This window comes from Grammomys surdaster, unplaced genomic scaffold (genome assembly GCF_004785775.1).
Source record: "Grammomys surdaster isolate TR1022 unplaced genomic scaffold, NIH_TR_1.0 126109, whole genome shotgun sequence".
Lineage (NCBI taxonomy): Eukaryota > Metazoa > Chordata > Mammalia > Rodentia > Muridae > Grammomys > Grammomys surdaster.
The window spans coordinates 5,235,231-5,248,768 of NW_021620917.1; the positions used below are offsets into that span (position 1 = coordinate 5,235,231).

The 13,538-nt window shown below is 51.1% G+C and overlaps 1 protein-coding gene across 1 annotated transcript in view; it reads left to right on the top strand.

Moving 5' to 3' along the window:
- Nucleotides 1-13,538, top strand: part of Mad1l1 (mitotic arrest deficient 1 like 1) — a 318,963-nt gene that overhangs the window by 205,914 nt on the left and 99,511 nt on the right. The window contains exon 13 of the mRNA XM_028756021.1: nucleotides 3,986-4,074. Coding sequence (XP_028611854.1) covers nucleotides 3,986-4,074 — 89 coding nt within the window. The remainder of the gene's footprint in view (nucleotides 1-3,985; nucleotides 4,075-13,538) is intronic.

A 13,538-nucleotide genomic window follows, 5' to 3' on the forward strand; every position in this document is an offset into this window, starting at 1 on the left:
CCTAGAATCCCCCAGTGAGGGGCTGGGGTGTGGCTCAGTGGTAGAGCTCCTGCCTAGAGTCTCCCAGAGAAGGGTTGGGGGTATAGTTCCATCCCAACACTGCAAATAATAAAAACAAAGGCTGCCTGGTATACCAATGCTAGAGGAAGAGTCATCCTTGTGCTTGAAGATCTAGGTTGAGATCAGAAACCCACCATGAGTTTGTTGTGCCAACCATAGTCTTATGCTATAGGTCAGGGAGGAGAGGCAAAGGTGGGAAGCAGTGCTCAACAGTGGGGCTGGTGGGCCAGCATCGTGCTGAGCCAGCCACCAGATAGTGTCTAGGAAGCATGCCTGGTGCAGGCTCAGCAGGGAACGAGGATGTTCCTGGGAGAGGGGGATGTTGAGCATAAACCTGAGGCTGCAGATTCACATGAGAGGATCCATGTTTGCTCTGAGTGTTGTTGTGTGAGCCAGCACCTCCCCCTCCTCCCCTGAAGACCATGCAGATGTAACAGGAATCAAAACAAAATGGCAAACTTGTTTTGGCAAAATAGAAGTAGAGCAGAACCAAGCCACAAGCAGAAGGCACATGTGTCCTGGTGGAGGATCAGCGTTGTGTGAACTGCGTACAAATGTTTATCAGGGAAGGGGAGGTATAGGCTTCAGGAGAAGACCCTAGGAAGGGGAGGGTCAGGTGCTGCTTGCTAGTGAGGCACTTCCTGCCGGGCAGTCCTAACCCTCTGCAGGGCCTCCCCTCAGCAGAGCAGGACTCCTGTGCTGTCCTGGTAGTCAGGACTACAGTGGGCACTAGAGTCACTGTTCATACAGGCTAGAAGCAGGTCATGCTCGCCGTGAGCTCAGCTCTTGCCTCTCAGTGGAGGAAGCCGAGGCTGTGGGATTGGATCCTAGCAAGGCAAGAGGCCTGTTCTCCCCTCCATCTGGATCTGATAGGAGCCTCCTGTAGCAAGCAGTAAGAGTCATGCTTAGGGGGGGTCACAGGAAGGAAGCTGTGGGTCAGGATAGAGAAATCCTCTGCCAGAGGTTGACCCCACCACACAGTTGTCAAAAAGTGTTCAGCTGTACGTTAGAACCTGGGACATGAGCAGTCCCAGAGCAGCAATGGAGGGGCTGGATGAAGAGTTGCACAAGCCTGGAGGGCGGTAGGAGATGGCCAGGTGCTGGGAGGGAACGCCATGACAGAGTCCGAACAGCATTGGCTCCGTGCGTTGTCTGTTCATGTGGAGGATGCAGCTCACGTGGGCAGTCAGAACATAGTACTGTGAGTGCCAGGTCGTGCAGGATGCAGGGCTTTAGAAAGAAGCCCAAGGACAGAAGAAGGATCCAGCAGAGATGAGGGAATAGAGTAAGGGCTGTCCATCATCACTAGCGAGAGTGGGAAGATGCCCTGGAAAATGACTGTGAAGTGGAAGCATATTAGCAATGTTTTGGGACCTACCAGAGCATTAGGGTTGATAGGATCCCTCTGTCTTATAGAGAGGTTGTGATTGGTTATGGGCATCAGGTTACAAGAACAAAAGGCCGAGGAAGCCCACAGCCTGCATGTGTTTTATGTCTGTAAGCAGGAGACTTTTAAAAGCCCATGGTGGCTTTCCGATGGTCTGAGGTGTGGGGAGCTGATGGAGCAGGCCTGCCCAGGGACACTGAGAGAGATGATGATCAGAACAGAAGGGGAGGAGTCCCACTGTCACCTTCCTCTGACCAGGGCTCCAGAAATGGATGCCTACAATGAAGAAAGACATCTTAAGTATACTAAATCAGTGCTGAGCCACCAGACGGACTGAGTCACAAGGCTTTATCTGGGCATTCGGTCCAGCAGGTAAACAGATGGCATTCATTGTCACTAACTGTACAGTTACCAAGTGAGAAGGGTAGCCTACCAACCTAGTCAGACATTCAGTAGGACATGTCCTTGGTACAGTCCAGCCCAGAAGAGTATGGATGCAGCATGAAGCAGCCAGTGCTTACCAGCCAAACACTGACTATCAAGACCCACAAAAGGAAACACGCTCACGAGCCAGAAGACAGAAAGCACCAGAGCCTAATGCAGCAGAAATCAATACAGATAGAAGATATAAATGGGCTAAACTCTGCTACTAAAGGGGAAAGACTTTCTGATGAGCTCCATGCAGAATCAAAGAAATTGGAACAGTTGGCTGCCAAGGCCACTTGGCATTTGTAAGCATCTGAGCAGGCATCAGCTATTCCTGCCTCATCTGAATTCAAGCCGTAAAGCGTTGTGGGAAGTGGGCAGATATGCCTCTCCACACCGAAGGTGCGCGAGGACATCTGTACTCCACTCTGTAGGGAACATGGAAGTACACAGAGAAGCAAATGTTTCCATGAAAACAGTGTGTGCATGTGTGTCTAACCAGCCTCTCCAAAGCTAGAGAGCTTACTCTTGTGAGCCCAGCAAGGTTGTTCAGCAGGTAAGGGCACCGTACAAACCTGATGACCTGAGTTTGATCTCCAGGACCCATATGGTGGGTACTGGGAACCCAGGGATAGAACCAATTCCTGCAAGTTGTCCTCGACCTACACCCACACTTTGGCTACGTGTGCATTTGTGTGTGTGTGTGCGCGTGTGTGCACAGGCACACACACGCACACACACACACACACACCTCTTACTGTAGCAGCATGCAGTAGACCCTGCAGCCTTACCGCTTCCTCCAACAATATGCAACAGGAAAGTTGCTGGGATCTGTCCAGCACAGCCAGGTTCGGGGCCATTCTATCAGATTCTCAAAACTGAGACCTCCACAGCATGTAAACTACATTAGAGTGTGGAAGCAAGGGACAGCTCTCTGGAAGTTAACACCATGTTGCTTGCTCCTCGCCACGGAGGAGCTGTACAGTGACAGTGTCAGTGTGTTAGGGACAAAAGCCAGCGGCATGCTAAGACGGCACCATCCTTGAGGCTGGGAAGATAGCCGAGCTGGTCAAGTGCTTGTTGTGCAGGCATGAGGACATGAGTCTAGTACTCAGAACTCATGCAGACATGTGGGAGATGGGGAGATGGAGGCAGCTTGACCCCTGGAATTCACTGACCAGCCTGCCTAGATAAACTGTCATGTTCCAGATTCAGTGAGAGACCCTGTGTCCAAGGTCAGTGAGCTGGACGGCTCCTGAGGAATGACACCTGAACTTTGCCCTCTGGCCTCCATACATGTCTGTTTGCAAGTATCCGTACACACACTGGGACACACAGTGTGTACTTTTCCTCCCCATCCTGTGTGTCTGTAGCAGAATGTGTAACCAAGTTATCTGGCTTGTGGCTCTGGAGTCTGGAAAGCCTGCTGTCGGGAGGACAAGTGTGGCAGGAGTGTGGGTGAGGGGTCTGAACTGGGCTGTAGGCACTGACACCCCTGAGGAGGTTTCTGTTTTCCTTGAAGTCTGCTGGCATCATGTTCTTTAGGCCCCTGTACTGAGCCTGCATGTGTTTGGAGGGTTGGGGCTGAGGACACTCAAGAAGCAAGGGTCAGCTCTGGGTGAATTTCCTGTTATCCAGGCCTGGGGTTTGTGTGCCACCCCCACCCTTCCCAGGAGATGTGCAGAGCAGCTCACAGACCTTGGCTCAGGACAGGCAGCCAGTTCATGTCACTGTCAGAAATGCTGGGACTCTTCATCCACGCAATGCTAAATCTAGACTATGCTCTCTCGGCTTACTCTGCCCATCTCTGTCTCAGAGGCTCTATAGCTTTCTCAGCAGTACATGAATGACCAACCGTATGTCTCCCCACCTAATCTTGAGCATGGGAAAATAGAAAGGTCTATGTTTATCTGACTTAGAATGCCTTGTGGACTGGTGGATCTAGGCTATGGATTGGCCAAGCAAATGGCCCTCTTCCCCCAGATTCCCAGCACAAACTAGCATCCAGCCTGGGGATGCTCAGATGCAGACGTTTTTAGGACTTTGGGGATAAGAGGGACCTGGCTGTAGGCCCCTGTGCATGTTGACCACTAACTCTGTGTTTCCTTATAGCTGGAGATGGAGCTGAAGATGCTGAGGGCCCAGACAAGCTCAGCCGAAGCCAGCTTCCCGTTCTGCAAAGAGGAGGTGGACACACTCAGGTATGGCCTCCTCTTTGACCTCTGAGTACCTCACATGTCACTCCTAAGAGCAGAGGCAGAGCCCACCTGAGCCCCTGCCTTCTTACCTTCCAAAGGCTGTTTCTGCTGCATTGTCTGCTGAGACCCTTGTTCCCACTGAGTTTGGCCTTTCCAGTGTCATGTCTCAGGTCAGCACTGACTGATGGTCACCCAGCCGTCTCCATGCTCAAGAGGTGCAGATACTCCTGTCAGGGTGTCTACAAGGACCTGCCTTCCTGCCAGCAACATGAGTTGCCAGGCCTAGCTCCTTCAAGGGAACAAAGCCATTGTAGATTAAAGGGTGCAAACAGCTTCTTTCAGACTGCCTCACAGAAAGATGAACAGTCTTCTCAAACTTTGGGGGGGCACTGTGTGCCGCAAACCTTTGGTGCATGTTTCGAGACAACTTACTGCTTTTGTTCTGTGTGTGTGTGTGTGTGTGTGTGTGTGTGTGTTTGTCTGTCTGACTCTGTGTGTCTGTGTCCATATGCTCATTCATATATATGTGCATGTTATGGGGTATTTTCTTCAAATATTTTCTTAGTTCTTGAAATAGGGTCTCTCACTCAACCTTGAGCTCTCCAGTTCATCTAGCCTGGCCAGCAGTGAGCTCCAGGGATCTTCCTGTCTCTGCCTCCCCAGCACCAGGGACTGTGGGCATATGTCTGCACACATAGCTTTTCATGTAGGGGAGCCCAACTCTGAACTGCATTCAAGTTCTCCCCTGACCTGCACTGGTCCTGCCGTTCTAGCTTCTGTCTGAAACAGCTGTGGAATAGCTGTCACCACTGCCCTGGCATCTAGTGAGAGGCAGCAGAATGAATGTAGTGAGTTGAGCACTCCCTTCTGATTTGCATCCAGGACTTGATACCCTAGAGTCTGTTTCTAGCAAGTGAGATGTGGGCCTAGGGAACCAGAAATCCCTGTAGACATTGAGTGGCATGGCGCTTGGGAGAGGGGAAGCAATCCTCTCTGACTGGGCTTTTGGTGTCCCAGAGACTGTATGGAAGTTCTGCCTCCATGAAATTGACCTGGGCTCTGTTAGGCTCTTCCAACGTCTGTCTCTCTTTTGGTAATGGCTGGTGAGTGACTTCCTGTTTCCCAGGGCTGTTGAGGTCAAAGCAAGGAAGGCTTTTTGGCACCTTTCCCAGAAGTGTCCAGTGAATAGCACTGAGATCCTTTATGGGCTGGAGGTTCCCTCTCATTGCCAAAGCACTTCTCACACAGACCCAGGCCTGGGAAGTAGCTCTGTGGGGATACCAGGCACGGAGCTGTTTGTTTGCATTTGTCTCAGCGTGGTGTATACTGTGCACTGTCAGGGCAGAGCGGAGTGGATAATTGACTGGTCAGGAGAGCCACACACTCTGTCTTCATCAGCTCATAGCTTAATGGGGATATTACTCACATGGGCTTGTGGCTGTTTAATTATGGGTGCTGTTGTGAGGGCTGGCATCTGGAGATAGGGTCCCTGGGACATGCATCTGGGTGCAAAAGGGGAGGCTGGTGCTGTGGCTGGCTGGGTTGCTGGAGAATTAATGTGGCCCTGGTGAATGTCAGCATTTTTATCCCATGAGTAGTGGGAAGCCATTAGGCATTTTAAAGCAGAAAAGCGACATGATCTGATTTGTAGCATTAGGCATCAGGCACTGCTGGCTGCCTAGGCCAGGCAGAGCACTTGGCAAGGCCTGGCAGCCATGACCTGGCTAAGTGCTGGGAAACATTCTTCGTGAGACTCAACCAAGCTGGAGAGGCTGCTCCTGGGCAGACACACCAAACACCTCCCACTGATACTCCACAGTATCTACTTCGTGGTAAAATGCTCATGTTTGAGGGCGGGGCTGAGTGTGTCTAAAGGACCTGGAGTGTATTCCATGCAGTCTCTGGGTCCCTGAACCAAGGCCAGCAGAGTCAGGGCAGCCCTCATTTGTATCTGATTGAGAGGTGCTGGCAAGAGACGCTATCTCTAGGGCTGAGGACTGAGATAAAGTGCTTGTGGCCTGCAGTCAGTGCTCCACAGGGTCCTTAGGGCCACAAAGATAGCCCTGTGTACCCAGCTTCATGTCGGCTGGTAGGCAGAGGACTTGGATTTGGGCATGGGTAAGTGCCAAGTTTACAGAGTTGGCTAGGTGTATGGTCCCCAGTGCAACTCTCCTCATACCACAGGCACTGTGTTGTCTGAGGACCTGTTCTCCTCACAGCCTCTTGTGTGGTTGGTGCAAGTGTGGACCAGAGTGTGTCACGTTTCTTGGGGAGAGAGGCTGGTACACTTCAGGTTTGATGATGTTTAAAATTTAAAAAGGGGCTTTGCTGTTAACATCTTCCATACTAAGATCAAAGCTTCCTGTCTTCTTTGAGAGCACAGCTGTGAGTGAGGTGCCTTTGTAGCTGAGAAGAACCAGGCCAATGAGTTTGGAGGGGCTGCAGTCCCCGCTGCCCTGCTGGTGCTTTGACAGTCCGTCAGAGGGCAAGTGAGGGCATCTAGGTTGCTCCTGTGGGCTTGGAGCATGTGTGGCAGAGAAGGCCAGGTAAGCAGAGGGCCAGGTAAGCAGGGCCTCTGCGCAGTGAACTCAAATGGAGCCCATGCCCTGGGCAAATGGCTTCTGTTGGGCCAAACATGAAGGTGTTTAGCATAGCTGCCTAGCTCCTTCCCTCCTCGAGCCTGGCATGGGTCTCCTGAGGCCTGCTTCCCCCAGGGCAGTCTTCTCCCATCTCTTAGCCCTTGTCCTAATGTGATATCCATTGCTGTGGTAAAAGCGCCGTGAGCACAGAAGCACTTGGGGAGGAAAGGGTTTATTGGGTTACATGTCCATTCATATCACTGAAGAAAGTCAGGGCAGGAACTCAGAGCAGGAACTGAAGCAGAGACCATGGAAGAACTCTGCTTACTGGCTTGCTCCTCGTGGCTTGCTCAGTCTGCTTTCTTGGACCTTCCAGCACTGTCTGCTCAGTGGTGACACTGCCCACATTAGGACACTACTCTACAGACCTGCCTACAGGCCAATCTGATGGAGGCAGTCCGCCAAACCAAACAAAAAGCCAACAAGGGCCAGCATAGGCTTTCTGGTTGCCTCTAGCTTGCGTGGTCCCTTTTGCCCTGCTCTCTAACCATCCAGCTGCATCAGACATTGTATCATTGTGCCTCAGTTTCCCACAGTTCAGTCAGTGGAGTTGTCATTGTTATCTTGAGTAAGGGGGACTATGCTATGCATGGCATCTTGTCTTGCTGGGATAACAAAATGGGACCCATTGCACCACCTTCTGGCTCAAGGGTATTCAGAGGGGCAGCCCTCCTAGACCCGTGTTGCTGTTCCAGCTTCCCTTGGAATGGGCACTGGCAGTGTGGACTCTGAAGTCTCACTTTCCTCTAGCTGGGCAAGAGTGAGGACCCTTACTGAGGCTGCCCTCTTGGAACAAGATCCTTTTGATCCCTCTCCTGAGCCTGAAGTGCCTTCCTGCTGGTCCTTCATGTAACTCCTGAGGAGGGCCACTTCTGAAGTGGTTGGCTCAGAGAAAGAGAGTTGACATGAGAGCCCTGCCTCAGGTCAGCTTGCCCTTCACTCAGGCCCATTGCTCTGAACACAGCCAGCCAGCAGATGCAGACGATAGGGCAGGGAAGGTGCTGCTGTCTGGGGCTCTGTGAGGGTGAGGGGTAGTCTGCAACGCTGTGTATTTGCATAGAACTATTCGTTACACATAAGGAGCACAGGGCTGGGGAGTAAAGAGCTTGCTGTACCAGCACGAGGACCTGAGTTTGATCCCCATGACCCATGTTTGTTTGTTTTTTAAAGTTAGATATTCTGGCTTATGTAATTCTAGCCTTGTGGAGGTAGACAGATGGAGCCCTGGGACTCACTGGTTCAGCCTGTCGAGCTGCTGAGCCCCAGGTTCAGTGAGAGATCAGATCTCAAAAGTTAGAGAGAGAGGCTAGAGGAAGACACCTGTTGGCAACCTCTGCCTTCCATAGGTGTACACAATAGTTGCACAGATGCCATATGGTATGTGAATCGCACACCTGTGGCATTGGACCATCCTTCAGTGAAGCCAGGCTGGGGAACAACAGTGCAAAGCTAAGTGGTAGCAGCTGAGGGCCTCTCGCCTGGAACAAATCTGGGTTCGCTACTTTCCACTGTCAGACAGGAGCTCTGATCAAGCCTAAGTGTCTGTGGGCTTAGCAGCTGGGTAGACTGTGGGCTTGCATGTCTGGGCCAGAACCTGTTAGTCATACTTTACAGCTTCTCCCTTCCCAGCCATGCTCACTGCCTGCTGGGCCCCAGCCTGAGCGGGCATTCCTAGCCTCTGGGGGGCTGAGAGGTACCATGGCAGGGACATTGAATATGCTGGCCTTCCTCGGCGGAAACTCTGTGACTGCTACTCAGTGTGTGCTAGCTGGGTTGCCTTCTCTAGGACACCTTTTGTTTGGGCAGCTTGTCATTTGTCATTGTGTCTTCACAAGGGGAGCTTCTTTGAACCATTTGACTGGTACTACAGCTCTGGTCACTGGGCAACCCCTCTCCTCCTGGGGTCTCTTTCTGTACCTTCAGACCTGTATATTCATGGCAGAATGAGGGAGTAGAGGTAGAGGCCTAGTACCAGTAGACACAAACAGAAACACCTAAATTGGGCCACAAAGAGGGAGGGGCAGCCTAATCGTAGGTGGCCTTCTGACTGCCCATTGAGTTGCCAACTGAGATCCCTAGGAAGGGAGCATGTGTCCCCAACAGCACAAAGCAGTGTGAGCAAGGCTACAAGTGCTGACGGTTGCTCTGCTGAGAGAGCACGGCCCAGCCTCTGGAGCCTGTGGGGAGCCATGCTCACAGCCACCACTGTCCCATGACGGAGTGTGCTCTCATCCCATGCTACCACCTGTACTAAACAGCAGAGCTCTGGCATGCAGGAAGTGGATCGGCCCGGCCTGGGTGATGGATGCACACTACTCCCTGTACATGGTAGGATGAGCAGACCTGTAAGCAGTCATCGTCGTCAGTCCATCAGAGTCCGTCCATCAGAGTCCAGTCTGTGCTTGTGGAGCTCTTTGTCTCTATACCCTTAGAGTGCACAAGGAAGGGTCCCCAGTATTGGCCGTATCTTGGGTCATAAAACAAACCCTCATAAAACCTAAGAAATCAGGTACTAGAGATGGCTCAGTGGGTAACAGTTCTTTGCTATGTGGACATAAGGACCTGAGTTCAAATCCCTAGCACCAGGTAAACAGTTGGGCATGGCTGCACATGTGCCTGCCCCTAACTCCAGTGGCATAGGATCTGAGACAAGAAGATTGCTGGTGTTTGTTAGCCACCAGCCCAGCTTGGGGTTCAGGGAGACCCCCTTGTCTCAAGAGGATAGGTTGAGAGTGGTAGAGCAGGATGCTTGATGTCCTTCTCTGGCTTCCATATGCGTTGCATGGGTATTTACATGTACATGTGTGTATCACTCACACACACACACACGCACACGCACAGGCACAGGCACAGGCACAGGCACACACATTTAAGATGCATAGAGAATATGCCATCTGGCCACACCAAACTCAACCTAGATGTCAGTAACAGAATGCAAGAGGAAGAGCTGACCCCATGTGGAAATTACTAGCATGGTTCTGAACTGCCTGCGGACCACAGGGAAGTGTGGAAGAGAAGAGCGACGAGTGACGAGTGAACGCTAATGAAAACATGCTCATCAGATCAGATCCATAGAGAGAAGAGAACCCGAGGCGCTGAGCGTTCCAGCTGACAAAGCAGAGGCCCTGGCCCTGCCACCAGGAGGACCTGGCAAGCAAAGGAGCCCAGGATGAGAAGGAAGGAGGAGGTAATGAACTTGAAAAAAGAAACACAATTGAGAAAAATGCAGAAGCAAAAGGCTGTTTTTCTTGGGGGGAAAATCTATAAAATTGACAAACTGCCAACAAAAGTGAAATGTACTTGGAGAAGCAAATGAGTGGTCGCAGGCGTGACGCAGGTGTGACACAGGGACACTGCTGCAGAGAGAACCTGTGGCCTCGGAAGGATGGTACATACAGGAACACCCCAGCATGGTGTCCTACCTATAACCCCAGCCTGGGGAGGCAGAGGCAGATGGATCAGAGCTCAGTCGTTCTTGACTGCGTGATGAGTTTAAGGCCGCCTGAGCTACGTGAGACCATCCTCAAAGGTACAGACAAAACAAACACCCGAACCAAGATGTACAGGATGGTGAACGCTTTAATGTGAAGTCACAATTAAAATGCTCCAAAGAAAGAAGGTTCCAGGCCCATTGGGTTGATTCCCTTGGGGACCCTGCGCACCAGCCAAAGCCTAATAATGGGTACCACCTTGACTCACCCACATTCCTCAAGACAGTGGTATCTTCAAAGTACAGCCAAAGGGAGCCTGGCACTCATGGGATGGGGCTGTGTCATGACAGCCAGTGACACATGCATGACCGGCCTTGCAGAGACAAATCCTCTGGAGCAGACGCTGCTGCTGAAGCTGTCGCCGTTTATTCAGAGAGCTGAGCGGACAGGAAGAAGCCCCGGCTCAGCCTCCCCTCCTGCTTCTGGAGCCCCTTGCATCAGAGCCCCTGTAGGGTCAGGCATCCAGTTGTGGAGGTCACCCCCCGCCCTGCCCCCACTCCATCCTTCTGCTTCCAACTTCTAAGGGAGTTTTTGATGCTGTCCCTTTTATTTTCTGTGGTCAGGCTTCAGAGAAAGGAGACTGCCTTTATTCTCAGCTGCAGTGGTGTTGTGAGAGACTGCTCCTAAGTGCCGTGCTTGCATGGCCGTCTTTATCAGTCCCTGTGCCTGTCTGTATGTGGGCTCTTGTTATTGTTGCTGTTGCTTTTCTAAGGTAAAGTTTGCTATATAGCTTAGGCTAGCCTTGACCCCTTGTTCTCTTACCTCAGCCTCCTGTATGCCAGAATTAAAGGCATGAGGCGTGTACTACCATGCCGAGCTCATATGGTTTTGTTGTTGTTGTTTTGTTAGTGAAACACACATACAAACCAAAAAAAGAAGAAACTAAAGAAAAACAAAGAGAAGCAGGCTGTTCCCACTGTCAGCTAACTGTCTTCATATTGAGTGTGAGCTTCCCTGTGTCCCTGGGCCTTCTGCAATCTTCTGTCCCAGTGCCTGCTCCCACCTCCATGAGCGTGCTCCTGTATATGCTAGTGAGCTTGTGTATGTGGGCCTGTAGGCACACGGGCAGGTGTGCGTGTCTGTGTCCCAGGCCGCAGGACAGGAAGCTCGGTTAACACTCCTCAGAAGCTACTTACTTGTCTTGGCGTTTTGAGTCCTGGCCTGGAACTCACCAAGCAGGTTAGTATGTGGGCCAGAGAGTCCCAGGATCTGCCTGTTTCCACTCAGCCTTTGTAAACATGGCTCCTGGGGGTCACACTCAGGTTCTCGTGCCCTGAGGTCAGCACTTTACCTCTGTGTGCTGCACAGGTAGTGGATGGGGCCATTTAACTAAACGGCTCCATCAGCTCTGGGCCAGCATGCCCACTTGGGTGGACTGTGTGCCTGTGACTCAGCGCTGACATCTTCACTCAGCACGGCATTTCTTTAAAGGACTGTTTGACCCCATGGCTGAGTCCAGAGGCAGGAGACTCTTCTGTTTCTTCTGCTTCACCCCAGATAGCCTCAGCATAAGCTCACCTGCCCCTGAGCACAAGCGGCCACATGTTCAGAAAGATGACTTTTTCTTATTTTGTAATTATGTGTAAATGTGTGTGTGTTTGCACGGGTGTGTGCCTGTGAATGCAGGCACCTGTGAAACCCAGAAGAGGGCACCAGATCCGCTGGAGCTAGAGCTAGCCAACCTATGTGGATGGTGGTTCTTCTGCCAGAGCCACAAGTGTTTGTGACTGCCGAGCCATTGATTGCTCCAGCGCCAGGTGTCCACATGCACATGGGTTTTCTTTTTCTTTTTCTTCCCCTTTTAAAGTTTATTATTTTTTGGCAATGCTCTGCACGTCGTAGGGGATCGTCGTCTCAGTCTCCCTTGTGTAAGTGCGTCTCCAAGCATTTTCTTCTCTCTGATGCTGTAACGGATGAAGTGCGTAGCAGAGCTCTCACATGGTGACGTTTACGGTGCTACTTTGCTGCGTTTCTACGTCAACAGGGAGGGCGTCTGTGAAGAGGAGCAGTCGGCTGCTTATACAGTTTGGAAGCTTTGATTTCATTGTCTTGGCTAATTGCTATAGCAGGTTAGTCAGATGAACACAGTGAGAGAGGCATTTTCTCAATTTTTAAAAAAATTAATTAGATTGATTTGTGTGTGTGTCTGTCTGTCTGTCTGTCTGTCGGTCTGTCGCAGACACCCTGGTGTAACTGTGGAGGCCGGAGGATGACACTCAGGAGTGTGTTCTCTCCTTCCATCATGTGCTGGAGCTCAAGTCATCAGGCTTGGTGGTCATACCTTAATTCACTGAGCCACCTCACAGGCCTTGTCCTGAGAAAAGCTTGCAGCTGTCTTCCCCCACTTTCTGTTTTCTGTGTATGTGCATTGGTGTTTCATGTGTCTGTGTTAGGGGGTCAGATCCCCTGAAACTGGAGTTACATCAGTTGTGAGCTGCTATGTGGGTGCTGGGAATTGAACCCAGGTCCCCAAGAAGAGCAACTGGTGCTCTTAACCATGAGCCATCTCTCTAGCCTTAAAAAAATTTTTTTTTAACATCCCTGGTTTTTTTTGTTGTTGTTTGGTTGGTTTTGTTTGTTTGTTTTTGTTTCAGGAATGACATGTCCTATTGAGGCTGCTGCCCTCTGTGCTCAAGGTTTGGTGAAGGGATTTTCCTATGTCAACTGAGAGGAAAGCAGAGGAGGACTTCTTGTCCTTGGCTCGTTAGAGGGTCCCATAGCACATGTTTAGGTGATGCGATGTCTTGGCTTCCTGCTGTTTCCAACCCCCTTGCCACCTCACGGAAAGCTTTCAGGGAACAGCTGGTATGTGACTAAGCGGGTCCACAGCTGTCCCCCATGTTTACATGGTTAGGCTTGTCCCCCAGATTTACTGTCTCAGTTCTAGTTATTTCTTTTAAAAATAGATTTAGTTTTTATTTCATATATTTCATTTTAATTTTCGGTTTGCAATCTTGCAGTCTGAACCACGACTTCATGTATGTTAGGCAAGCGCGCTGCAGAGAACCTTCCCAGGCCCTTTGCCGTGACTGCTTTTCACAGTTTGGGACAGGATCCCACACACTGGTCCTTGAACCCACATGTGGCCCAGGAAAGCCTTTAACTCTTGATCCTGCTGTCTCAGTCTCCACACAGCTGGGTTGGCGGGCCTATGCCACCAGACTCAGCTTGACCTTAGTTTTCTGGAAGTGTCTTTGCCTCTATTCAGTGTCTGCCTGCTACTGGTTTCAGAGAGGGCTTCCTCCTCCCTTTTTCTGCAAAGTTAGGGAAGACCTTTGAATGTTTGCTTGTGGTCACTGGCCTGGCCTTCGTCCCTTGTTTGGGAGACTCTGACTTT